Here is a 24,626-nt window from a genome sequence, read left to right as displayed (position 1 = left end):
GAATTAAGTTTACGTTTAAGCGTTTCCAATTCTTCGATCCACATACCGCAGGCCTCCAACTTTATTTCTACATGCGACACACATTGGCAGGTAGTTGGATTCACCAAGAAATGCTTGGAGGAGACGTTTCTACTTTGCTTCTCGGCATCGCATTCGCCGCTAGTGAGTTGACTTGCTGGAGGACAAGTAACGAGCGCTTTCTCTGTTTCAATTTCCTTGATACAATCCGTCCTGCCATCTCGCTCGGTCAATCTGTACGTATAGCTTCTTCTTACCCAGCTACCCTCCTCACAGCGTCTCGTGGTCCTTGACAGAGGGCACTCTGAAGGTAAGTAAGACATTGCTGTTAAGCAAGTTAGTATAGCTCTTTACATTGCATTGCTGCTTAAGTAATGAAGGTATGTGGATCCAATCAAAATTATCTCGATTTCAGAGCCTCACTTATTACGCAACTTTATAAGTGGTCCTTAAATACACACAGTCGCAAAATTTAAATCTGCTACTTGAAGAAGGAAGGTGGATATGTCAAAGCAATCGTGAAAGAAGTATCGACTAACTGCAAGGCTCCGAGCGCAGCACCTTGACCTTCTTGACACAAGTGCCGTTCACTGGTGTGTAGGAAACTCTCGAGACGTTTCGAGTTTGGCTCTCGTTGCTGCATTGACCCAGAGCGATTTCCGGCGCAGGGCATCCTGAAGCGCAAAATATAAGTAAGGCAACCCCTAAACGTTTTTTTACAAAAATAATCCCATTTGATAGAGTTCTTCAAGCAAGTTTTGAATAGATGATTCTTCAAATCAAATCAGGTGTGTGGGTGATGGGAAGCACTTTTACATGCCACCAAAGCAAAGAAAGCTTTTGGTGCTAGTATAATGGGTCCAATTTGTGTAGTCCGTATTTACTAACAAGGATGTAGGTGATGTCACAACACAAATAATTGAATTCAAGCATTCTAACAGATGAGAAAGATAAGGAAATCTTGATGAGAATATCAACATTATTTGTTAACATCGAGGCATAATTGTGACGGTAGTGGGCAAACAGGATTCAGACAACGTACCACAGGCCTGTGTTGATCGTGTGACTCGCTTTCTACACTTGCAGTCCTGCAAGTCGTACGAGACGTTGGTTACCGCCTGCATTTTCGTCTCGTGACTGCAAGGCCCAAGGGTCACATAGGGCTCGGGACAGCCTGAAGCGAGATAACTTGGACATTTTTAACCTGGAGACACTGAAATGGCTAATTTTTGGTTTGACCTGGAAACACCAATTATGTGACATTCCCATTTTCCAGTGTCTTGATTTATAAAGATGCAGACTTTTATGGTATTTTAAAGTTTATTTTACTTAAAGTATTACAAATATATTAAAATAAATTAAATAAAGTAGGTGGTGTCACCTTAATCACTATGATTTTAAGACGAGAAGCAATTAATTGCAAAGTAGAAAGGTCAACTTACGTATCTTTTCCTCTGACTTTACCACCTTTGCAATGCAAGTATCATTCTCAAGAGTGTAAGAAAGGTTCCTTTTGGCGACAAGTCCGCGATCGTTTTGGCAAGAGAAAGTCTCTTTCGGTGGGCGACAACAACAATGCCGTTCATTGTCGACGACGGTTAAACGCCTGGGCGTGCATTTGCAGTTTTGCGGCGTGTGAACCTCAACCAACCTAGTTGGTCTGCAGGTCATCGTGTTGCAGTGGCGGGAGATCTCCACACTTCTGTTTGCTTCACAGTCTAGAATTAAAAATAGAAAAACGAATCTAAAAATTAGCGTTGACTCACTTTATTACTTGCTTTAAGGGTAGCCAAGCCTTACATTTAATGTAGATGTGCCTGAACCCATCCTATCATGAAACGCTCGAGAGTTCTGGGTTTCGATTCTGACCTGCACCATTGGAATCCGACTCAGTTTTTGCTAAAGGGTGCGTCAAAGCTAAGGTTTCTACTCAAGCATCAGCTAAAGATGAGGAAGATGTTGAACCAGATGATAATTCCAGACTCAGTACGTCGAACTACCCTCAACGTCGACAGTAAATAGCGAATTCGGCTCAGGCGGTACAAAAATTCGCTGGCTTCACATGATGAATTGCGGAGGTTCGACTTCTACCCCATCAGCTGAGAATAGTACAGCTCTAGTGCTGAAATAACATTTTAGCTGGGACAGTGGAATCTCTGAAGCAACACTTCCGTAACCAGCCGGCTTTGTCGAGTACAATCACAATCACAACCATGAATTCTCCAAATGACGTCCACCTCAATTCGCTCATCTTCTCCTACAGCTTCCAAGCGCCCGAATTCGGAGTTACTTGAATGTGCCTGATGAGTGAGCTGGAAAAGACTTCAAACACTGCGCCTACTACTAATTGCTGCTGATTGCAGTAGGCTAATTGTAGGGGGTACCTACAACCTCAGAGGGCGTTTCCTATGCGATTTTCAAAAATTTAGATTGATAGCTAGTTTCTAAACATTCTAGAGTGTAGGGCTCTAGCCTAGTCTCTCCTGAGACAGGAACTGTGGTCCCTCCCACTAACACAAAGGCTTTGCAATTGCCGCGTCAGATGTTCAATCAAGACGAGCTCCCAGGAACGATCCCAAATAACGGAGAAAACTTCATTTTGCGGGAGTTCTTTACCTTTGGATGTGAACACGCCATCCTTCACGCTCTTTCCCCACTACATATTCCTCATCACCATGGATAGGAGAAGTAGTTTGGTGACACAGTGAAACCAGACAACCCTAGACGATTTCGTCTGAAATCATCCACCACCAGTCAGGACACAGCCTGAAAGCTTCCCTCAGTCAGCACAGTTACTGCCACAGAATTATAAAACCACTCCAAAGAGCATCTACTAGTAACCTCAATGAAATTTCGTATAGGATCTAACGTCTTGCCCCGTGGATACCATCTAAGAGACGGCAAGCGAACTTGTGGTCAAATTGTGGAGAAAAGCGGAAGTGTTATTTGACGTTAGGATCGGTAGCTAAACTCAGGTGAGGCACCAGAATCATTTAAGACGTAGTCATTTCAGCAAAACAGCTTTTTCTTGATTTCTAAGTGCAAATTTATACGTTGACCTTTGCACACCCAGCCACTTCGGTTTTAGAAGGTCTAAACAAAGAGGAGCATCTTTTAAAAAAATATAGTATTACCAACTTGAATTGCTTGCCTCAAATTAAAAAAAACTTTCCAAATGATTAACCAACTCAAGAACCAACTTACCAATAGGCTGTCTAACAACTCGAACGGCGGTTTCACAGGACCTCTTCTCTGGATTAAATGTGTAGTTAACGTGTCTTTGAATTAGCAGGGTCCCATTTTCAAGGCACGCCTCCGTGACTTGGGGTCTGGGGCAGCAACAGGTCTCATGATGGCTGCTCCGGCGTTCCACACACCTGCAGCCTTCCAGGACGTGCCTTGTTGTTTCCACAGTGGTCTGACAGGTTTCGTGGTCACATGTCCCGGGGGTTTCCTGGACTGGCGGACAGACTGTACCCAAGAAAGAAAGCATACATTTGAATTGCTTAGGCTAAGCTGATTTTGGGCACAGTAAATGTAGTGTTTCATTGTGGGTAATTTTGTTGTTCGGGAATTCTGACAGCGATTTGTCCTTTTTTAACTTATCATTTCAGCCGGCGGTTGCGTATAAATTTACCCTTTCCATATTTGTTGATTCACTGACTCCAAGGCCTACAATGATAAGCTATAGGATCTCATGATTTTTAGAACCCGGGTTTCATCCATGAAATTTAACCGCATTTAAATTTACTTTGGCGAAGTTAAATTCATCACAAACAGTTTATTGTTGTGCTACAGAAAAAAAACGGGTGTTAAACTAACACTAGGAATAATTTCCCGAATAGTTTCTTGATCTGCTGTAATACCTCACTTGTTTAACTACTCGTTTTGGTTTCGTAAGCACATAAGACCCCGCCATTGTACCTCGCCGGGCGGTGTGGCCTTCGGGTCATGCCATTCTTTACGTGTACACCACATATTCTGCCCTAGTATCATGTCTTCCGTCGTCTTCAGGAAAGACTCATGGCGCTGCACTGCCAAGATAAGCTAAGGATGAATAAGCGCACATTAATATTTGTGCCTTTACAGCTATTAAAGAATATTTAATTGTATTCATTATCGAGGTAAGGAAAGTCCTTACCTATTTTTTGGCGATGGCCTTCGGTTTTATTTACACAGGCATTATTCTCCAGAACAAATTTGGTTTCAGTTGTGACTAATTCCGCATTCTCCTCGTCGCAGTGCGTTTCAGAGGGAATGGTGGGAAGGTGGCTACAATCTGAAGGAAGAGGTGAACATCCGAGCCAAAAGAAAAGGTAAGATGATGTGGAGGAGCGGTCAAGACTCACCGCAAATTCGTTGAACAGGTGCTACAGACTTCCCGCAAGTGCACGATTTGGTGTCGAATAAACTACGTGCCACAATATCAATTGCAACACCTGAGGCGATGTTACATCTACCGCGCTTGATCAGCGGTTTCTTCGGGCATTCTAACAAGAGTAAATTCTTGATTAATTCTTCATTGAAGCACAGCTACTTTGAAGCATGCAGTAGCATTTCAAAAGAAAACGTCAAATACGCCAATTTCCTACGACAGTAAAACGAAGAATGAACGAACTCAATTTTTTGTAATGTTTTGAGACAAACTTAAAAGATGAAATCGGAGCTGGATGTCTTCGGTTCCTACTATTTAGACGCTTAAAATCTTCCCACAGTTTTGCATAAATAGCGTTAAATTAATAAGGTGTACCACTGGATGCATCTGTTGATGAACTATGCTGGAAACTTGATTTATGGGTGTCAGTAAATGTTATAGCACTCACCATTTGGTGGTAGAATTCGCACTGCCTTGACGGGGCGGCACTCACTTTTCGCCTTATCAAAAACGTGCTTAACTGTAGTCTCGTGAATGGATCCAGTCTTGGGATTGCATTCGCGCAACACCTTCGGCTCCGATTCCTTCGGTGTGCAACAGCATGGCCGAAGTTTTGTTATCGGTAATTGAGCTCTACAGACACCTCCCTCCTGTTTGTATTGTGTTACGGTGACATTCTGAAGGCAAGTAATTGCGTCGCATTCGCCGTATGTTTCCTCATTTTCCTTGCAACCTGAAAGAAATCACCACTCGTACTTTTGTCCTTCGTTTTCTAAGGGTACTTCTACTGGAAATACACAGTATAAATCCTAGTTACTTCAATACTTTATGACCACTTTTACCAAATGATACGCTTCATTCAAGGAATACACCTTTATAAGTGAATAATGCTATAAATTATAATATGCTAATTATGATCAGACAAAAAATTTCCTTAGAAGGCGGGGATTCAAGGTTGAAGCAATTAGAATGGGGTTCCATGACTTCTGTCATCATTTTTACTCCAAAGGCTATGAACAAGAAAAAATGAATATGAAACTTACGGCACTGACGATCCTTAATCGTTTCATTAACAGGCAGGCACTTGCAGTTTTTAAATTCATATTTGGCGATCTTTATAGGTTGACGCCCCGTAGAGATCTCACAAGGACCGGTGGGCTGCACCTTAATTGGCGGACATTCGACTTTTGGGAGCACTTCGACAAAGACTTCCGGTTTACACTTGCCATCACTAGCATTCCAGTACTTAGTCTCCTAAAAGCATCAGTGACTGGGTTTAATTCCTCGAGATTTTGCTTTTATTAATTATGCATTGAATCCAAGCCGACCTTAAGAATGGTTCCATCAGACCGGCAGATTTCCTTGACTTGAGGCCGAAATTGGTTGCAGCAACAGGCCTCAGTGCTCTCGCTGGTCATTTGCTGACACCGGCATCCGTTCAAGACCCACCTACTCTGTTTAACCTTGCGAAGACACGAGGCCTTGTTGCATTCTCCCCGCTCCACGAGCGGCTGAGACCCATTTACTTCGCGCGGAGGGCACTCCACTGGTGTCCGATGCTCCTCGATACGTTTCACACACTTTCCGTCGACCAGGCTAAATCGAGCGGAGCAGTTAGCCATTTCGAGAATGATGGGGATGCGAGGAGAGAGCAACAATCCATTTACCATGGTCAGTGGGAATGTACTCCTACTAAGTAAAGATTTCTGTGAAATCACAACACCGCTTGGTGACTGCTAAAACAACCTGAAATTTGCTGAATCTGATGCCACAAATTATTGAACACGAATATTTTTCATTTTATTCTTAACCGTGAAACTCAATCAAAAGGTTGTATTTTAGGATTTATAATCCATATGGTGATATTCATAAAGCCAGCAAGTTCAGGAATGGTTAACTGGGTAATCTGAAGGGTTGGATTAACCCAGAAAAGGTGCTGTTTCTTCCTTTTTAGGTAAAGTTTTCTCATTGTTATCCGTTTCTGCAACCATTTATTGTAGTTTTTCACTCATGTTATTACTTTAGAGCCCAGTGTTTATCTTCTCGGAAAGGTAGCACTCACACTTATAGCTTTAAACCACACAACCTTAAAATCGAGTCTATTAAAGATACCCATGAGGTAGAAGGGGAAGAACAAACTGCAAATGAATTGAAGATGGTTGAAATAATGTGCTTTCTTAGCCCACTCACTCGTAGGCAACTCGACGATAGAGAAGGACGTGTTCTTTAGGCAGGCAGGTGCCAGCCTTGTCTTCTTGCTGCCTTTCTTCTGGCGGTTGTTGGCAGCAGCAGTTGCGAGTGGTCACCACCTCTCGTGGCTTGCATTTACAGTCCTCCAAATGGTATTCAGTCCGCGTCACGCTCTGGACACAGTTGCCCGCGCTCCCGCACGGCTTGACCACTTCCGAGGGCAGTGGACAGGCTGAAGCGACAGAAATGGGTAGATTGTAAGGCAACGGTGTGCGCTTGGCAGTGAAGTCATGATTGATTGAGAAAGTGACATGATTTCTGTAATTGACTGTATCGTGTGCATGCAGAAAGGGCTGATAGAGTTTGGATGGCAGCAACTTGAAGCTACTAATGACAGTTGATAGCCGAGAACTATTTCAATATGTACATGGTAATTTAAACGGTACTGCGTTTTTTAGCAGCTTTACAGACACTAAAAGCATCCACTTCAAAGCAAAGACCATTCCCCATGCTCTAACATCAGAACGTAGATTTCTGATCACCTAATTAATTGCTGGAAGAAGCATCAGCAGACAAATAATATGCTTCATAAAATGGCATGTAGAAACGTAAAATTACGAAAGTAGAACAGCCGACTTACTTGGACAGTGACGATTGACACTTTCCGTGCGGACACAAGTCTTCTGTGCCTCGTCGAAGTGGGCCAGCGTTTGAACATTCATATAACACTCCCCAACACACGTCTTTGTCGGCTTTGGTGGGGGTAGGCAACCTTAAATGAGAAGACCGGCTTGTATATTTATTGAGCTAGGGTCTCTAGGGAATGCGTGCAGCCTAAAAGCTTGTTTCCTTATTTAACCAGCTAAATCGCCCTTGCCCATCCTTTGATTGCGGTGAAGGCAAGGTCAACTTGCTCTAATTCACAATTTCATTCAATAATAATTGTTCTTTAGTGTTGGAAGAATCAGCAGCCAAGGCGATTGGATGAATTTTATATGAACAATACGGTTTACTTCATAAATTAAAGTCGACTTAAATGCCAAAAAGGAATTTCGCAATAATGTGAAATCAATGAGAATTGTGATTTGCTTTTGAACTTTCCCAGATTGAGGGAATGACGTCTGGGATCGTCCTCTCCTTCTGGCGGCTACACCGCTTATATAGTACTTAAATCCTCAAAATAAGTCGATAGTCATTCGGAATTTTTAGCCCTATTTCCCTTTCGTTACCAAAATTCAGATGAAGGTAAGTGGTAACTTACAGCAGTCCTCAGATCCGATCAACTTCTGCCTCGGTAGGCACTCGCAAGATTCCTTGTCTCGGGTGTAGGTGACTTCGAAGAGTGGTCGTTTACAGGTCAAGGGGTCACAGACTCCCGTCTTACGCTCACTTGGTTGATCACATTCTGAGAAAAACAATGCATCAAATACATCCGATGATGAAAACATTCCAAGAGAAGTTGTTAAATAACGAAAAAATTTATGGTTGGCATACCCGTTTGTTTGGTTACGTATTGGACACTTTCTTTGCAGCGGTGGTCAACGAGGCTGACCGTTTTGAGAACGTGCAGGAGGGTTCCCTCATGACATTTGTCACTTTCTTCAGGCTCTTGGGTGCAGCCTAGGGCAAATAAATGCATATTCTCTCAAGCCCTTTAAAAAGGTTGCTTATACTTGATCATCTTGGGAAGGTCCCACTTTTCGTGCAAAGATTTTTCTTGGAGTTCAGACGTTTGACTAGGAAGGTATATCAGAGGGACTTGCACTTATTTGAGGATTTGTTTAAGGAGAAAATTTGCCATAAAGTTAAACTTACAGCACTGTCTGGTCTGCAGAACGCGTTTCCTCTTTCCGCATTCGCAGTGGACCGGTGAAGCCTCAGTGTAAAACAGTTCTTGAAGACACGTTGATTTGTCGCATTCAGACCATCTGCGTTCAGTTTCTTCAGCTGACACATTGCATTCTTAAAAGTAGGGGTATAATAATGCACATGATTAGTTTTACTTATAAAAATGATCCTCTCAGACTATACGATTGCTCTTATGGTCATTTTAGTACAGAGGAATACTTATTTAATTAGGCAGGTGATCAAGCGTTCCAATTGATATGGTCATTGTAAGGCCTAGTTGACCAGTTTTAAGAATCGTGTACGTTGAATGATGCAAAGGTGCCTTACGAATTGGTTGACGGGAGACTATGGAGTGCTTTCGACAAGCATGTCCACAACCCTTCACGTGCGGCACGTAGTAGTCCGATTGCGCAATCCACTCTGTATTGTTGTGACAAGTAAAGGTGACCTTTGGTTCGGGACAGCCTTAAATTTGAGAAAATACTCAGATGAAGTAGAGTTCTTAAAAGGTGGTCCTCCCGTATACCTAACTAACGCTTAAATAAGCATGAACATATGCCCCATTTCAGTCAATGGTGGACGCTAATTTCCCTTAAGCATAAGTCTCCGAGTATGTCGCCACAATAAGCGAATCAGAGGCACCCACCACAGCACGAGCATTGCTTCTCCTCCTTGATTTGCCAGTCACATTGACAAGTTGCGGGGTTGTAAGTCTGAGTGTAGACTGTAAGGCTGCGCCGGCAGGTGGTGAGGTTGCACTGCCCGAAGTCCTCTCGTACCGCCTTTGCAGAACAGTTCGGCTGCCAGCGCTGCACTTCCTCCTCTCGCTTGCAGCCTAGCCTCCCCATGTACACTTCGTAGCGCGTTCGCTAGAACATAATAATTGGTCATTCGTAGCCAATGCTTAACTCTGATTTCTTCAACTTTACTGGCGGATAAACACCTGTATGCTGAAAACACCACCGAAGTATCTCAGAATGCTAAAACAAACTTTAGCATTGGGCTTACCCTTGCTTCCATCAGTCCTTTAACGCACAATGTGGATTCAGTAGAGATAGGGCAATCACAAACGAGATCCTCCTGATGTCGATTTTTATAGATGCATTGCTTAGTTAGTGCATCCCAGTCTCGATCAAGATAGACCAAAGTTTGCCTTTCCTCGCCCGAGTCGCAGCTCCCAAGCACCGTCTTTTTTGGGGGGCAACCTAATTGAGGGGAAACTACGGTAACAGCAACCCACACAGGTGCAGGTTTAAAGCAAACGCGTGTAGACTTACGGCAATCAACCCTACTGACTGTGACATTTGTAATGCACTTGCAGTCATTAGGGTCGGGCTCCTGGATGATCTTCTTAACTTCCATCTTACCCTTCATGCATGGCGACTGTATGAATTTGACTTTGGGGCTGCAAACTACATGGAAAGATTTAGAATTTCCTTTAGTTCAACTACACATCTTAAAATTCAAACATTAGAAATCCTTCTTTAATGTAAAAAGGCAAGAATACGTGTTTGGGATGCAATGAAAAGTACAATCTGGATATCTCACCATGTGGATAGGTAATCCGTTTTACTACGTCTACACATTGATTAATATCATCCCGCCACTCTTTCAGGGTGCCTTCCATAGAGATCTCTCGGCGCAGAACATTACAGAGTGATTTTCCAAACGACGGTTTATCGGCTCCGCATCGGCAGGATAAAGAGTGTTCCTCCTCTCGCCTCTTACATATGCAATTCTCCGGCACATAGCTCACCACAATCATCTTCTTCTTACCCGTCAAAGGGTCACAGGGTGTGTAGATCGTCTCTGCTTTGGGACAAGCTGTGAATGGTCAAAGGCATAAATTGGTATTGGGACAAAGCATAATTTTTGCAGCAAATGGGCAGTGAGTGTAATCGCTCACAGAAGGGCTCCTCTTCCACTGTGGTGTTGGAGACACATTGTAAAGTTTGTTTATTCAGCGTGAATTTTGTCACTTGATGGATACGCACACCTTTGTCAGGACCGCAGGCTGTTATTGTTCTTGGGTCATTGCATTCTGAGGAGAAAACAAGGTGGAAAGTAAATATGCATTCGTGTGTGTGTATATGAGGGGTACGGTGATCAACTCACGACATCGGCCTCGTAGCAGTATCTCTTCTCCCCGGGTGCATTTACACTCGCTCACTCGCCACACCGGTCTCACAAGCTCTCCTTGACCCGTTTCTTTGTTACATCGTAGCAGTGGTTGCTTCATCGCCTGGTGAGTAGTCAGGAGGTCTTCCGAACACCTGACTGGTCGTCTCTCGGTCTCCACAATCTCTCGGCACTTTCCACCAATCAGGATGAACTTGGTGATTGTTTGCTCGAGTTCATTGGTTGCAGGGTTACAGATTGCTTTTCCCTTACGGTCGGGTGGGCAGCCTAATTGAGGTAAAAACAAATAACAATAAATGGGAATTTGTTGTTATTTTCGAAGTGAATATTAGTGCCTATCGTTTAAGAATTAGCCTCCAAGTGGAAATATTTTCAAAAGCATTGAACTGGTAACTTACCACATTGTTCGTAGGAAGTTTCAAGAACCACTTTACACATGCATCCGTCTTGAACCATTCTTTTTCGAATGACTGTCTCTTTGCCAGTGCTAGTCGAACAATTCCTTGACACCAGCTCGGAGTACACTGGGCAGACTGCAAGAGCACAGCAGATTAAACGCCTCAGTTAATATGCTTGAAGGCTTACTTTTTATGCAAACACTTGTTTATTTCATACATTGAGAGCCTACCCTCAAAGAATGCAGTGATATTAAGGTAAAGTCGACTGGTAAAAACGTATTTCGTGAATTTTGTCATTGTAATTGACATGGTGAGTTAATTTGGACCATGTAATGAGAAGACATTTCCATTAACTATGCACAGGAGTTGTCTCTCAAACATAAGGTAAAAAAAACTGAGGCTTACTTATCTTGCTTCTTTTGCTCTGCACCTGACGTTGACACTTGCAGCCAATGAGATTAAACCGCGTAACCTCCACCACCGATTCTCCGCCCAGCGCAGTGTCGCAGTAGACATGTCGGGTTGGTTCTGGGCAACCTAAAGTGAGTAAACAATAGAACCACATTTTATCGCAAAAGCTTTAGCGGTAGTGGGATGTGCTTAAGTTTAGACCTACGCCAGGGACATTGTAGTTGCTTCTCGGCGCGCACGCATTTGCACCCGACGAGAGTTTCGAAGACCAAACGCACCTCCTGCAGCCCCTCGGGGCGGCGCGGGCCGCGCTCCTGACCCACCAAGCCCTCAGAGCAGTTCACCGTCTCCTGCCATCGCGTCTCTTGCGGCGTACATCTACCTGCCTCCAGACGGTACCTAGTCTGCGCCATCTGCCACTTTGCTCCACCATCCAAGTTGCAGGTGCGGGTGATTTTGGAGTCAGCCGGACAGCCTTAGAATTCATGGCAGCAACAGATGTTTGTTTATTTTAGAAGCCCATAATTACTAACTGCTTGCTAACTTGTGTCGCCAGGAATGAGTGAATAAGGGTCTAGTATCACTAATAATTTATTATAAATAAAAGCATTAAATGATTTTTAGTAAGTAAAGACTTGCAACAATCCGCGATTGCCTCTTTGATCAATTCCTTACGACACCTTGGTGGATCTCCTTCGCCCAAATAAATCATGTTAAACCAACGGCTTTTGCGTTGACACGCGGGAGTGCCACAAAGTTCCCCACCAGGTGTGCAGTGGGTCTCGCAGGGCACCTCTTCCCTAAAACTCTCCCCCTCCTGCTTAACCTCGCCCGTCTCAACGTCTACGCAGTCGCAGGCGGTGGTGAGGATGTGCGCTCGCGGTGCTGTGCACTCGCAGCCCTCTCGACTGCTGCTCATCACCACAGCCGTCCGGACCATCCGACCTGTCGTTGCGTCCCGCTTGCATGCTCCCGCACTCTCCACGTACGTGTCATTGCAGACTGAAACCGAGAATCATTCATTTGCGTGGGAAAGGGACAGGGTTTGTGGTCAGCAATGATTTTAGAATAATTCCAACTGAAATTTATGAATGCAGGTCTTCCTCTACGTGCATCTACATAACACCTTTGAAGATGCTAGGTTAGTGGGGCCTTTTTCTCCATATCCCTTTCCATGCCGATGAAAAGTGCACTAAATTTTTGGTTCAATTTAGAGATAACGATAACGTTTTTGGTATTTTACGAATAAATTTGACCGTGAACAACATCTAGCCCCAGCCAGATCCGCGTTAGCCTTGATGCAAAGCGATCCGATTAGTCAACACGATTTCAATTATGTATGCTCAGTAAAGGTGGGAAAAATTTACAAGTACCATAATTCACTCCATTATGTAATGAAGCATTCGGACGCATTTTGATAAACTGATTAAAAGGACACGGAATGTTAGGTCAAAATTATGAGGTTTAAAATAAATGGAGTGAGGAGATACCATTAACACTAAGGTATATAAAGTAGCGTTAAAATGACAGCGGATTATGTTCTACCCTCTCGACGGAGCACTCACCGACTGGGATAGTTCGCCTTTGGAGAGTCTCAAGTGTGCCCCCAGCCAGCTCTCTGAAAGTTGAGGTCTCATAGACTTTGGCGCCAAGAGTCTCGTCACAGTAGACGCGATGCGAATCCTGCAGGTTGCTTCTACAGGGCTCGATTTTATTTGTAACATGCCGCAAGCATTGCCCGTTGATTAGAACGTACGAGTTTTTATGGACAGAGCGCTGATTGCCGACGCACGGAGACACTTCAATATTCGACTTCGGGCAGCCTAAAAGCGAGTTGATACAAAGTGTGTAGAGACCACAAATGGAGATTTCGTTGTAGTTGCTCATTGTAACACGGCTATCAAGTTACGCCTCTAGGAGCCAATCTTCTTTAAAAGTTGCAATGAAGTTGCACCGACAAGTCTACTCGTTATTTGCCCTTTTTATCGTACAGCATCTTCTCCTTAGATTACGTTTGAATATTAAGGCAAAACCTTACATATATAAACAAAATTTGTTATTTCCGTTGCCTAGATAAGTTAACATCAACACGTACAGCATTTGCCGGCAACCTCCTTGCGAACCATTCGCCGGCACTCGCACCCTTCCAGCTGCCATTCACTAGCAACAATATGGCGTTGGCAGATCTGGGGATCGCAGACCTCCTTCAACAGCACAGATTGATTCTCTGCGACTGTCTCATTCAGTGGTGGACAGGGCGGAGGTGGCAAATGTTTAAGGTGGACCACCGCCCGACAACTGACATGGTTTCTGTCCTTCTGATGCAGACGGTAGCGAATAGATTTCACAATCATGGTGTTGCTGTGACCGTGGCACACTGTCTCCTGTTTCACGCCTGGTGGACAACCTATTCGAAAAAGTTGTGTGGGTAGTATTAAATCTAGTAGATTCCATGGATGTAAAGGAGGATGGATGGGAGGGTGAAATACTTACTACAAACTTGTTTAATCGCACGGACGGAGCGTGTGCAGGTACAATTGACCGAACGCTCACTGACGAGACGTATCTCCTGAAAGCCGATCCCAGTAGTAGGGTCACGCTTACAGGGTTGACGCACAAGAGCCTGACCACGGCATTCTAATCGAAAATTGCAAAGTTTAGGGCCAGAGGAAAACCACTAGTTTTATTTTGGGGAAATGAAATGTGAACCTAATACCACTTCAAACCAGACTGTTGATAATAAAGATGGTATTTTAAGGGGTTTCCCTCAGACAACTGCAGGATTAACCTTGAGATGCAAGGTACTCACTTATCTTCTTCTCAACTACTTCGATAGTCTTAGTGCTGCACTCAAAGCAGGAAATTTGTCTCCTATGTGTCATCTGTCGCATGCGAGCATCATTGTTCACGCACACAAATTTAGTGGTTACTCCTTTTTTGCATTCTGAAAGTATAAAAGCAAAAATCAGGACATTCTTATAGTTTCAATAAATGAGATGGCATTCAATTTGACTTTATAAAAATATACTTTGTATAGGAAAGTGAATAGTTTGTAGGCTTACCACAAGGCTCGCTGATTCTCCTCTCCGACACGAGACACCTTCTGGGACTGGACTCCTCCCTGAATTGTGTTACCAGCACAACGTCGCGTCTCCCCTTGCAGTAGTCGCACGGCAGCTCCCTTCTCGCTACGCTATTTGGGCAGTCTGTAAATACCAAACTGTTTTATTAACTATTCAACTGATCTTACTATCGGCATAAAACTTTGTACCAATCATGAAATATTAGGCGAAAACAATGTATGGGATTGGATTTATTCAATACGTCTGTTAGATGCGGTTCAAGAAATCGGAGGAGAGAATGCTTACCTCCACAGGGCTCGTAGCTAACCTGACGGACAGGATCGCAGCGTCCATTGGTTCCATGACGGTAGCATATTGTAGTGACTTCCACCGTCTTAGAGTGAGGATCGCAGTCTTTGCGAGTTGTTTCGCAGGGTTCGCATGCTTTCATGACGAAGTGAAAACGTTTTGCGTGAAGTACTGTTGGCTTTAAGATTACTTTTTATGGGTTTTCAAGCACAATAGAGCCAAATCTCCTGAGAGTACTCTTCACAATTTTAAAGCAGATTTTAATGAAACCAAAGGACTCAGTTCCACTTTACCTAACAAGCTGGAGATGATGACACCGAAGTCGGAATAAGTGAGGCTGTGAATTCCATTGTGATACCATTTCAACGTTATTATCTCTCAAGGCATGAGTGATGTAAAGATAGTTAAGAACCGATTCTAGAGGTCTTTTGTGTTCTGTGGAACTTACGGCATGCCTTCTGTTGACTTATGATAACTTTTTCACACTTGCAATTGAGTTTTCGGTAGGCCTCATAAAACTCCGTCATTTGACCCTCTGAGGAGCACGGCGAAGCCTTTATGAGTGTAGGCGGTGGACATACTACAACAAGAAGAAGGGAATTTCTAAGCTTACAGTTAAATGAGATAAATACACCTCTATAATGCAAGTGAAACCGTTTACAAAGCTTGTGATCCACTATAATCACAGTGCAGGATTACATACATTTAAATGATAATCTAGGGGTAAAATATTATTTTATCACTCGAAATTAGCCATACATTACTACATATCTGAATAAACATCGTCAACTTAGGCACAGCTAAGTGAGCAAAGTAGAAAGAAAGTGAGAATAAACAAACTCAGTTCGGGAAGTTGACGCCGGTCAACGACTTTCACGCAGTTGTCTTTGGCATCTTTGAGGTACTTCTCAGCAACGAGAAGGAGTGTGCCATTGTGACAGACTTCACTCACGGTGGACTGAGGACAGTCATCCCTACAGAAGAAGACAAGAGAATGTTCCGTGTCTAGTGGGTAGTAATTCGAGTTCAGGTTAGAGTAAAGGGACAGTTCAAGCTTAAATTAAAGACACTGTGACCTAACCTGCGATTGTTATTCTAAATCCTACTATAGTTTACATAATTTTAAAGCCTTGTTACATTGTTCTGCCCATAATTTCTTTTATTAATAAAGTACTATCATGAAAGGTTTGGATTGCAGAATGCTGGTACGGAATTAGGGCTGAGCTTATTCAGTTTACATAAAATCTCCAAGGTTATTAGAAACCTCGTCTTCAGCTTCGACTGTCGTTACTGGGATTGCGCAACTAAAGGCAGGCTTATTACACTTGAAACTGTGCTAGTAATGACAAGTAAGAAATTGTTCCACAAATCATAAAACTGCGCCAAACATACCCATCCGAAAGCCTTGTTGCCACTGCTGAAATGAGCACGATTAGGGCCAGCAATTCCGTTAGTGGTAGTTGAGCCATGGTGCAGGCCGTTAAGTCAGGCTTCAACACCCTCTCGTGTGCAAACCGTTGAACGATGAGGAAAGTTGTAGGGTTTAAGCGTCAAGAAGTGCGTCTTCTGAGAGCAAAGACGCAAAGTGACTTTTCGAGGAAGTCTTCCCCGACTTTTATACCCATCTTCAAATGCCTCCTTCCCCTGGGCAAGGCACCAGCAACAACACACCCAACCCGCATAATTTTCTCTAATTGGTTTTTTCACTTTTCAAGTGTTTCAAATAAACTTTTATCCGAAAAAGTGGTTCCACGGCGGATTAATTACTAGAAGTTTACCAATACAGTCTGTTAGGCTGAGTAGTTTGCAAGCAGCTTGGTTTCTGCTTTAAAGGGCTCATTCAAGAAGCTATAAGCGGGTCGCGTTTAAAAGACACCCTCAAACTCCTGTGCCGCTTAAGTGATCCATCGCTAATCGACTAAGAATGGCACCACCCCATTTTGTTATTTACCAAGTATATAAAATCATTGGTTTTAGGTTGTGCATAAAATTACTGGTCAACAGTTATGTCCAAAAAACTTTTAGTAGTCCACGTCTAAGAGTGTAGGCCTGAATTTGTGTGTTGAAAAGTGCCGTCTCCTTTCTGTTTCATCAAGGGCCAAATTCAGCGGCAAAAGAGTCAGCGAAACACAAAATTTTGCGTACTGACTCATGCCAATAATTTGGATATCCAACCACACCTTTAACAATGAAACCCCAAGCATTTGGCATTGACACAATAGCCCTAAACGTTCCAAAACCGTGTGCTTTGATGCACATATTTGAGAACCGTTAGTCGAAAAAGGCAATCATCCCTTCAGAGAGATTGGCATAAGTCAGAAGCAGGACTCCTGATTCGAATGAATTTAATCAAACTCGCCCGTTAGAACTAAAAGCAATCACTGGTGCTTGTGGATGACTTCGCGCGGCTATAGGAGAGTTAGCATAAGCTCCTGTTACTGTTGAACATATCCTCTAAGTAGAAACAACAAGACCGCCGTGGATCAAGCTCAGCCCCATGGCTGATTCCAGCGTCGGTAATAGGGATGGAATCGTCCGGTGAAATAGAAAATTACCCTGGTGACTACGCCGTCACCTGACAACAGCTCTGAATCAAAACTATCAGCGAGAAGCCCGGTATGGACCCCTAACAGCCCTCTCTCGATACTGTTCGATACCCAACTCGGTTTCGTCAGCATTAGCCCAGCAGCTGACCCCTATATCACCAGCTCTATCTAAGCAAACGAACCAAACAATAGACTGCGATAAACTTGGTGTGACTGAAACAAGTCCACAGAAAGGGAATTAAAACAGACAAAAATCCCATATCAATTCAATGAACGTAACACCTTGTATCGTTTCAAACTGAACCATCAAAGATGCGCCCATCACAACCATTATGAACAAACCAGTCGATCTGTGATAGCTTTTATTTGAAGTTAAATATAAAAAAAGATTAACGGCGTCCTGAAGAGGGCGTGCACACTAGATCATAGGCATGGACGACTTCTCCCAACAATCAATCCACCAAGCTATTCAATTGTCTTTTCTTCAAACTTCTTCCTGTAGAAGGGGATTCGAGTCGCGACGATGCGCCAGTCGATGAGATAGATGGCCAGTAGGGCAGCGCCGGCCCCATAGGCGGATAGCGGACGACCCCAATTCTTCATAAAGTTTATGCTCGGTTGGAGTGCGTAGCGCAACGACTTGAGGTCTTTGCCGGAGATCATTTTTCTGTATAAAATAACATGGTTTATGTAAACAGTCAATGTTAGCCAAATTTGTAAGGATGAAGAAAGGGCCTTTCAAGAGTGAAAACGAAGATAAAATTTTTCGCTTCGCTCTGTAGTAAGGATCCAGAAACGTACAATGCAAATGCTTCTGGATCACAAAGATCACCATGCTTAACAAACTTACGGCGAATGGTTGCAAAAAAGTCCAACATGTTAAACTTGCTACATGCTAACCTACCTACGATCCGATGAGGGTAAACACTAACTAACCCGTCGTGATCCTGTAATCCTATATCCTCTACACAAACATTATAGTAAAACTGAGGATGTAGTCATAACCAAAGGCATTGAGGAGAAAATCAACAGCCACAATAAAACTACTACATGGATTTCGCTGTCATTTAATGCTTAAAAGTAAAATCAATACCCTAACATAATTTTACAATTCTTGAGCACATTACATCGCAGAACGCAGCTTGGGATAAAATGCACCGAGCGTTGCACAAAATTTACATCTCAGAACACTCCAAGACTTCCAATAAATTGTATGCCGCTAGTCATGCTGTAAAGCCAAGTTCTAACATTAGCCGAAACGAAGCATTCCCAATAGGCTTTTTTCAAAAAACCGAAGGAATATTGTTTGAAAACTACTGCTTATGACGTTACAAACTTCTTGTTGACGAAACAGCGATACCGCTCATTTTATTAAAGGTTGTGAAAGAACCTAGTGACCGAGAATGGAAAACAATAAAAAGCAAAGGCAAACTAATTACTCTGAAGTGAGTGGAAGCCCGGTGATGTACCTTTATCCTGGAATTAAACTAGATCATTCGTTCAACTAGGTACTACCTCGTTTCATATTAGTATATCTAAACTGGTTCAGCAGTACAAACGCATAACAACCGCCAAGTAAGTGTTATTGTAGAAAAATGCAGTAGTACAAGGGCAAAAAAATCATGATTGACCAGAAAAGCATAGCCAAACGCATGGACCACCAAATAAACACAATTTTGGGACATAGTGGTACGACTTATTACTTCGACCACTCAAAATATAAATGCAAAACACTCTGTCAGAATGACCCAAGCAGACACCGAAGCAAATGATTATTCAACGCATGAAAAGCCAACAACTCAGGCGAACCTAGCACTAACGGCAGGAAAAGGGAGAGCCAATCTGCCCCGCATTGAATTTGGAGCATCAAGCGGAGGTAGTTAAAACAAACATAATCGAAACTGCCACAGACCAGGGCAGTGAACTAGCTGCGTAGTCTACAATAAATGTGGTTTTAATAAATAAAAGCTTAAACAAAAATGATTGTGTTCCGTTGACTGTAGGCCTAAATAAGTTGTTAGGACATAGCTTTGGTCAAAGTGGTTCCCGTAGATTTGTAACCCAGTAAGTAATTTTCCAAAATTTGAGTTTCCGTTAATAATACTTTCGACAGGCATAAACTGCAATTTATAACTATCTTATTATCATCCATCTCCTACCAAGAAATCTAGTTTTCCAAGGGTAGTGACTATTTGTTACAATGTTTCCTCCTCCATGCTATCAGCACTTAATAATGCGCATTTTTCACAGATGTCGAACTCCAGTTATACCAGCAATAACCTTACTAAGAAGTAAAGTACGTATTGTTCGGGTTTGCAACCAAATGCAAATCTACGTCCTTTCATGGTTGCAAGGAAGTAATTGATCATAAGGTGATAATATTTTGCGTTTTAAGTCACTTTTTTGTCATTTTTTACCATCTCCCGTGCGTCAACATCTTCATCATTTCATTGCGAAATATAATTGACTGGTTGAGTTTTTATATTGCCCTGCGCCTGTGGCGCACTTTGTGGTACTGTGGCAGTTTTGTGTTCTTGCATGGCTGCTTGTAAGAATCGGGCCTTTTTGCCGCCTGACTACGTGTGCGTCTCGAAGCGATTGCATCGAGCAGTATCAAATTGGTCTCTTTCTGATCTTGATAAAATAATATGGGCGCTTGAAAGGTAGGGCTGTATGACTTAACCATAATTATTCTAGGGACAACATGTTATCTGTGGAAGAATTGAGGAATATCGTACCTTCAAAAAAGGCCGAAGACGTTGGTTATTTTTGTCCAACTACTTTTAAATAGATTGAACAGCTCATTTCCTTGTGTTTATCAAATGACGCAGCCGACTTTGGAGGAAACTTGGCACCTGAACAGATTCCTACAGAAGAGAGCACTCTTGAGGTTCTCTTAAATTTTGAATTGATTTGCTTTAGATTATGAAAAACAGCTTTAAATCAGTTGTGCCAGCTCGGTTTTCACCAGGGCCTGGGATATCATCGGTAAGTCATGTTGTTCCCCTTATGTCATGTGATACTCGTCCTACGTCTTATCTTTTTGGGATTTAGGTTCTTCGAGACATTGCTAGAAACGAGTGTTCTAATGATACGGAAAATAGATGCACTGCAATACGCTTGGGTGGACCCAAAGGATTCATCTCACCTGATTATGGGCGAATTTATGGGTACATTGCCGATTCGCTCACACTTGTCAAAACTCGTCCACGTGTTGAAGACAGTGATGTGGTGGTCCTCCTCGACATGTTATTTTGGTATGAATTATAGAGTACCATTTCAAATAACTCATTCACACTTCCCCCTTTTTAAATTGTCTTGATGTTTTTTTGGAAAGCCGTTCTTACTCGGTAATGCTGGCACATTATTAATTTAGTGTGTATATCTCCCCACATGTAGTTAGCAGACATTTTGAACCAAAATCAGGTATTCTGCTACAGCTTTGTGCCATTGCGTCCATTTTTCCCCATTCATAGTCTTCTTCAAGCCACCGACTATTTACTCACAAAGGGCTCGTCCGGAGACATCGAAAGGGCGTTTTCGGGCGTCACGGATAAGATAGGCGTCCTTATTTCTTCAATCTCGGCATCCTACCACCACCGATGTGCATTCTTAAAAAAGATATCTGTTTCGTCCACCTATGATATTGAATCGCTTACCTCCAGCTTTCCTCAAGACGCGCTCGCTTCCGCCTCCTGTCGACCCAACGTATTACCCTATACGGCCCCCATTCTTGTACTGAAGGAGGCCTGGCTTTCTTCTAACTTTTCACAGTGCATTCTTCTAAAGAAAGCAATGAGGGATATATTTAGGGAGTGCTGGCAGCGTAATTCCCCTTTTTCTCACTTATTTCGTTCCACGAATTGGCCAACTCAGCTTTCGATATCCTTGCTTCTTCTAGTTCCCGCGGCTGAAGGAGATGAGAATTTGGAGAAAGTGCAGAAAAAATTGACCAAGTTCATAATGAATCCTCTGCGTATTAAGGTAAAGGACGTGCCTTCGGTGTGCGAATACCTCTCCACGCTGGGAATGTTAATGCGGCACTATGAGGAACGTATCACATCTCGTATTGTACCCTCGACTTCACTGACTACTCCTGAGCCGCGCATTGCGTAAGCGATAAAAATTTGGCCACATTAATCAGGAAACACGAGGATTGAAAGCGCATGAAATTAATCCATGTTAATAAGTAGAATTCATCGCCCAGTTTTCCTGTAAACATATTTGAATATCTGCTTTATGCTAGAATTGAGTGCCTATATTCATGTGAAAGCGTCCTAGCATGTTTGTTTTTTCAATCACTTTTGAACACAAAGTTTTTGTAGGGAAGCCGTGGCCACTGGTTATGCTAGTATTCTCGAATTGTTATCCGAAAAATACTTTATTATAAAGGTGTTTAGAGAACTAGATGCAGTCGGGTAACGCAAGGCCTACTCTGGAGTCCTTTTACCTCTTTTTACTCATTTATGCTACTCATTCGCTAGTACTTTTCCTCTGGCGTCAAGATGTTGGAGCAAATAGGAATTGTTAGTGTGCATTTTTTCTCAATTGTAGACAGAACACGCTAATTCACTCCGCAGCGAAACTCATTGCTGATTATCAATCAGGCAAAAGGGCAAGCTACCTCTTCATGTGTAAATTTTGCAAACATGTACTCTTACAATTAAGATTTCCAACGGTAATCCCAGGCTGAATTTATTCATGTTAATTCCGTTTTCGCCTTTATACAAGCATAAAAGTTTTCTTGGATTTATGGCCAAATGTCATGCGGGGGGGGGAATTAACTGCTGTTTCTTTCCCCTTTATTTTGTGGATTTTTCATGAAAATAAGATTGGATATTAACAATCACCGATTTTTTGTAAAGGACACTTAAATGCCTTCCTTTATATTACGATAGAATTTGGTCCGTCCTGTCAGTCTGCCCGTGGAAAGGCGTGAAGTCGACAGATTTATCAATACTGTGAGTTCTCAGCCTCTTTTACTTCTACTTCAAATTTTCCTATCCCATTCTCATTTGTGGCCAACTAGCTTTCCCTGTTGAGTTATAACTGATCCTTATTATTAGGTACATATACCGCGACCAGATGTACCACGGATGGCAATGAAGACAACACTCTCACCGGTAAGTTGGTGCGGTTGATTTTGATGTACACACTCCATGAGCTGAGCTTCAGTGTGTTTTTTAGCAAATTTTGAGGTCTGTTGATAGCCGGAGGAGAACTGATGTGCCACGAGTACCCACGAACTCGGTATGTACTAAACCTAGGCGATTTATGAACTCCCAGGTCGAATATATGACAAACCGCTGCCAGAAATGGTATCAACGTAACACCGGTCATGCACTTTTAAATGATATTTCACATTCTTACATGGGTTTTGCGGACCTTAACTCCCAAGTCTCCTTAATGATTTTTTCACCAAAATGCAAAACCCTCCCCCCGTTGAGCTTATCATTCCAGCCTACACAGCCTTTCCGACTTTTCAAGGTGAAGTCGTGCTTTCTGTTTCAGTTCAAGGCAAAGAAGGCCCCCTCCCGCCCACCAAAGTTGTACAGAAGAGTTGACTAAATCCCACACGATTTCTTACGACTCCAGGTGTAAAGTACCCCTTAATCACCGAATGAAAAATTGAACTTTTATCTACTGAATCAGCCTTCTGATTTCAGTACGAGGGAGTGGTCATTCTCATTTCAGCCCATTTTCGTTCTGGTGGAGTACTGGTCTTTCCCCACGCGATAGATATAAACCGCCCCTGCACTTGGCATTCTAATTCGTTGCAAAAGTGAGAGAACATACGCAGCATCGTTTGTGTTCCACAAATCTATTTACACGAGGTGTGGAAGAAAGATGCATAATTATTTAGACTTGACCGAAGCAGTGCTTTGCAAGAGGGGGAAGGAAGGTAAAATACTGCACGGAGAGTAGTATCACGTGGCCACGGCCATGATTTCATTGCCCAGGCCATTGTCCGTCTGAGTTCCCATTTCGGCCGAAGTGCTCGGTGCCCATTTCCCAGCACTGTCCGCATCACCGTAATTCACGAGTCTACGTCCAATGAGATACCTAAAAATGAAATGTGCGGGTGAGTCATGACGCGACGAGGATGTGACGGGACGAAACGGCGATTTACTCAGCATCCTTGATTTGTTCGTAGAGTTTGATACACTGTCGCATCTGCCAGTAGACCAAAACACCGAGCAGAACCAATCCAAAGAGCAGGGGATAGACATAACGGAACGCAACCTCCGGTCGGACATCTTAAAGAAAAGTGCAATGAGAAAGGGGTAGTAATAGCAGCTCAAGCGGCAAGCAAATGTCAAAACATCGTGGCAAAAAAAATAACGAGGGGGACCTACTGAGATGAGGAGCAAGATAGTAAGCGAGGAGGAAGGGGAAAGAAAGTGAGAGTCCGATAATCGCAAAGAGAGGCAGTGAGAGTCGGATGATGCGGAAAACACGAATCGCAGGCCAGTTGTGGAGAATTTCATCGTGAATCTCCTCCAACCGATCCCGCACCTGCCAACGCGGCCCCACCAGCAGAATCAGCATCCAAACCTTCATGTGCATCACCCCGAAAATCCAACTCTGTAGGAGAGGAGGCAAAAAGTGAAGGAATTAAAATAATGTTTATAATCAAAGGCAAAAGAAAGCAATGTCGCTCCCTTACCTCTGAAAACCCGATAGCTAGGGTCTTCTCGGGTCCGATCCAGGCGGGGATAAAGACAACGAGGTTGATGAGAAGGCCGAGAGAAGCGGGTAGGATCACCAGTAACAAAGTGGAGAGGAGGGCCAATCGAAGAGGCACGGAGAGGGTGAGAAGGAGTTCGCGTAGTACCTGCTTACGGTGGAGCGCGGCAGCATCGGCGTCCTCACCGTTGGCCGGTGCGTTGGCGAGCGGCGGCAGTACTATAGCCAGCGCCTCACGTCGCGCCCAAGCTGGTGCGAACGAGTTGCCTCGCAGCCACTCACCTATCCCCAAGGTCCAATCCGAGAGCCAACGCCAGCCCTCCCATGTGGTCAAATGAGCTGCTTTGTCCACGAGGATATACCACACGTTGCATAGGGTCTGCAGTGCTATTGGGAGACTGGAAAGAGGGCGCATTAAGTGAATTTCCAAGAATAATCGAATTCTCCAGCAAAATCTGGACGTTTTCAAAACGGTTTTTAACGGAAAAAGTCTAGCAAACGCGGCTCAATTCGACCATTTTTGGCGAGCTGGTGGGTGAGGGAGTAAGCCGTCGCTTCTTTTTCGGTGCTAATGAAATAAAAACGGGCCGGAACACCTCAGTCACTGTACGCATAGCTGTAGAAGTCTTGAATTTATACATAC

General features: G+C 43.3%; 4 protein-coding genes across 4 annotated transcripts in view; 1 reads left to right on the top strand and 3 right to left on the bottom strand. All coding sequences in view use genetic code 11, as the record gives it.

The window, feature by feature from the left end:
• The window catches only part of EGR_02725 (Collagen alpha-3(VI) chain), a gene marked incomplete at both ends in the record, with an annotated part of 37,472 nt that extends 21,253 nt beyond the window's left edge, over positions 1 to 16,219 (bottom strand). Inside the window, 34 exons of the mRNA XM_024491974.1 lie at positions 47 to 322; positions 558 to 692; positions 1,061 to 1,192; positions 1,461 to 1,736; positions 3,223 to 3,489; positions 4,160 to 4,297; positions 4,368 to 4,508; positions 4,842 to 5,126; positions 5,437 to 5,647; positions 5,722 to 6,082; positions 6,584 to 6,815; positions 7,224 to 7,355; positions 7,845 to 7,988; positions 8,078 to 8,203; positions 8,399 to 8,545; positions 8,759 to 8,896; positions 9,078 to 9,300; positions 9,440 to 9,636; positions 9,709 to 9,843; positions 9,980 to 10,255; positions 10,547 to 10,837; positions 10,969 to 11,103; positions 11,374 to 11,505; positions 11,585 to 11,854; positions 12,055 to 12,381; positions 12,945 to 13,202; positions 13,475 to 13,786; positions 13,873 to 14,016; positions 14,189 to 14,323; positions 14,442 to 14,585; positions 14,748 to 14,885; positions 15,199 to 15,330; positions 15,591 to 15,724; positions 16,143 to 16,219. Coding sequence (XP_024353468.1) covers positions 47 to 322; positions 558 to 692; positions 1,061 to 1,192; positions 1,461 to 1,736; positions 3,223 to 3,489; positions 4,160 to 4,297; positions 4,368 to 4,508; positions 4,842 to 5,126; positions 5,437 to 5,647; positions 5,722 to 6,082; positions 6,584 to 6,815; positions 7,224 to 7,355; positions 7,845 to 7,988; positions 8,078 to 8,203; positions 8,399 to 8,545; positions 8,759 to 8,896; positions 9,078 to 9,300; positions 9,440 to 9,636; positions 9,709 to 9,843; positions 9,980 to 10,255; positions 10,547 to 10,837; positions 10,969 to 11,103; positions 11,374 to 11,505; positions 11,585 to 11,854; positions 12,055 to 12,381; positions 12,945 to 13,202; positions 13,475 to 13,786; positions 13,873 to 14,016; positions 14,189 to 14,323; positions 14,442 to 14,585; positions 14,748 to 14,885; positions 15,199 to 15,330; positions 15,591 to 15,724; positions 16,143 to 16,219 — 6,601 coding nt within the window. The remainder of the gene's footprint in view (positions 1 to 46; positions 323 to 557; positions 693 to 1,060; positions 1,193 to 1,460; positions 1,737 to 3,222; positions 3,490 to 4,159; positions 4,298 to 4,367; positions 4,509 to 4,841; positions 5,127 to 5,436; positions 5,648 to 5,721; positions 6,083 to 6,583; positions 6,816 to 7,223; positions 7,356 to 7,844; positions 7,989 to 8,077; positions 8,204 to 8,398; positions 8,546 to 8,758; positions 8,897 to 9,077; positions 9,301 to 9,439; positions 9,637 to 9,708; positions 9,844 to 9,979; positions 10,256 to 10,546; positions 10,838 to 10,968; positions 11,104 to 11,373; positions 11,506 to 11,584; positions 11,855 to 12,054; positions 12,382 to 12,944; positions 13,203 to 13,474; positions 13,787 to 13,872; positions 14,017 to 14,188; positions 14,324 to 14,441; positions 14,586 to 14,747; positions 14,886 to 15,198; positions 15,331 to 15,590; positions 15,725 to 16,142) is intronic.
• A 1,542-nt stretch (positions 16,220 to 17,761) lies between these two features.
• On the bottom strand, positions 17,762 to 19,149 carry EGR_02724 (hypothetical protein; the record flags this gene model as incomplete). Its single annotated transcript, XM_024491973.1, has 2 exons — positions 17,762 to 17,963; positions 19,106 to 19,149. The coding sequence occupies 2 exons, from the start codon at positions 19,147 to 19,149 to the stop codon at positions 17,762 to 17,764; spliced, it is 246 nt and encodes an 81-aa protein (XP_024353467.1).
• Positions 19,150 to 19,834: 685 nt separating this feature from the next.
• Positions 19,835 to 22,864, top strand: EGR_02723 (hypothetical protein; the record flags this gene model as incomplete). Its single annotated transcript, XM_024491972.1, has 12 exons — positions 19,835 to 19,959; positions 19,994 to 20,054; positions 20,088 to 20,186; positions 20,219 to 20,284; positions 20,351 to 20,553; positions 20,773 to 21,122; positions 21,198 to 21,408; positions 21,851 to 21,947; positions 22,195 to 22,257; positions 22,363 to 22,419; positions 22,484 to 22,546; positions 22,808 to 22,864. The coding sequence occupies 12 exons, from the start codon at positions 19,835 to 19,837 to the stop codon at positions 22,862 to 22,864; spliced, it is 1,452 nt and encodes a 483-aa protein (XP_024353466.1).
• Positions 22,865 to 23,223: 359 nt separating this feature from the next.
• Positions 23,224 to 24,626, bottom strand: part of EGR_02722 (E3 ubiquitin-protein ligase 6-Mar) — a gene marked incomplete at both ends in the record, with an annotated part of 8,730 nt that continues 7,327 nt past the window's right edge. The window contains 4 exons of the mRNA XM_024491971.1: positions 23,224 to 23,359; positions 23,427 to 23,553; positions 23,653 to 23,881; positions 23,964 to 24,381. Coding sequence (XP_024353465.1) covers positions 23,224 to 23,359; positions 23,427 to 23,553; positions 23,653 to 23,881; positions 23,964 to 24,381 — 910 coding nt within the window. The remainder of the gene's footprint in view (positions 23,360 to 23,426; positions 23,554 to 23,652; positions 23,882 to 23,963; positions 24,382 to 24,626) is intronic.

This window comes from Echinococcus granulosus (assembly GCF_000524195.1).
Source record: "Echinococcus granulosus chromosome Unknown EG_S00013, whole genome shotgun sequence".
Lineage (NCBI taxonomy): Eukaryota > Metazoa > Platyhelminthes > Cestoda > Cyclophyllidea > Taeniidae > Echinococcus > Echinococcus granulosus.
This window is presented reverse-complemented; position numbering and strand designations above follow the sequence as displayed.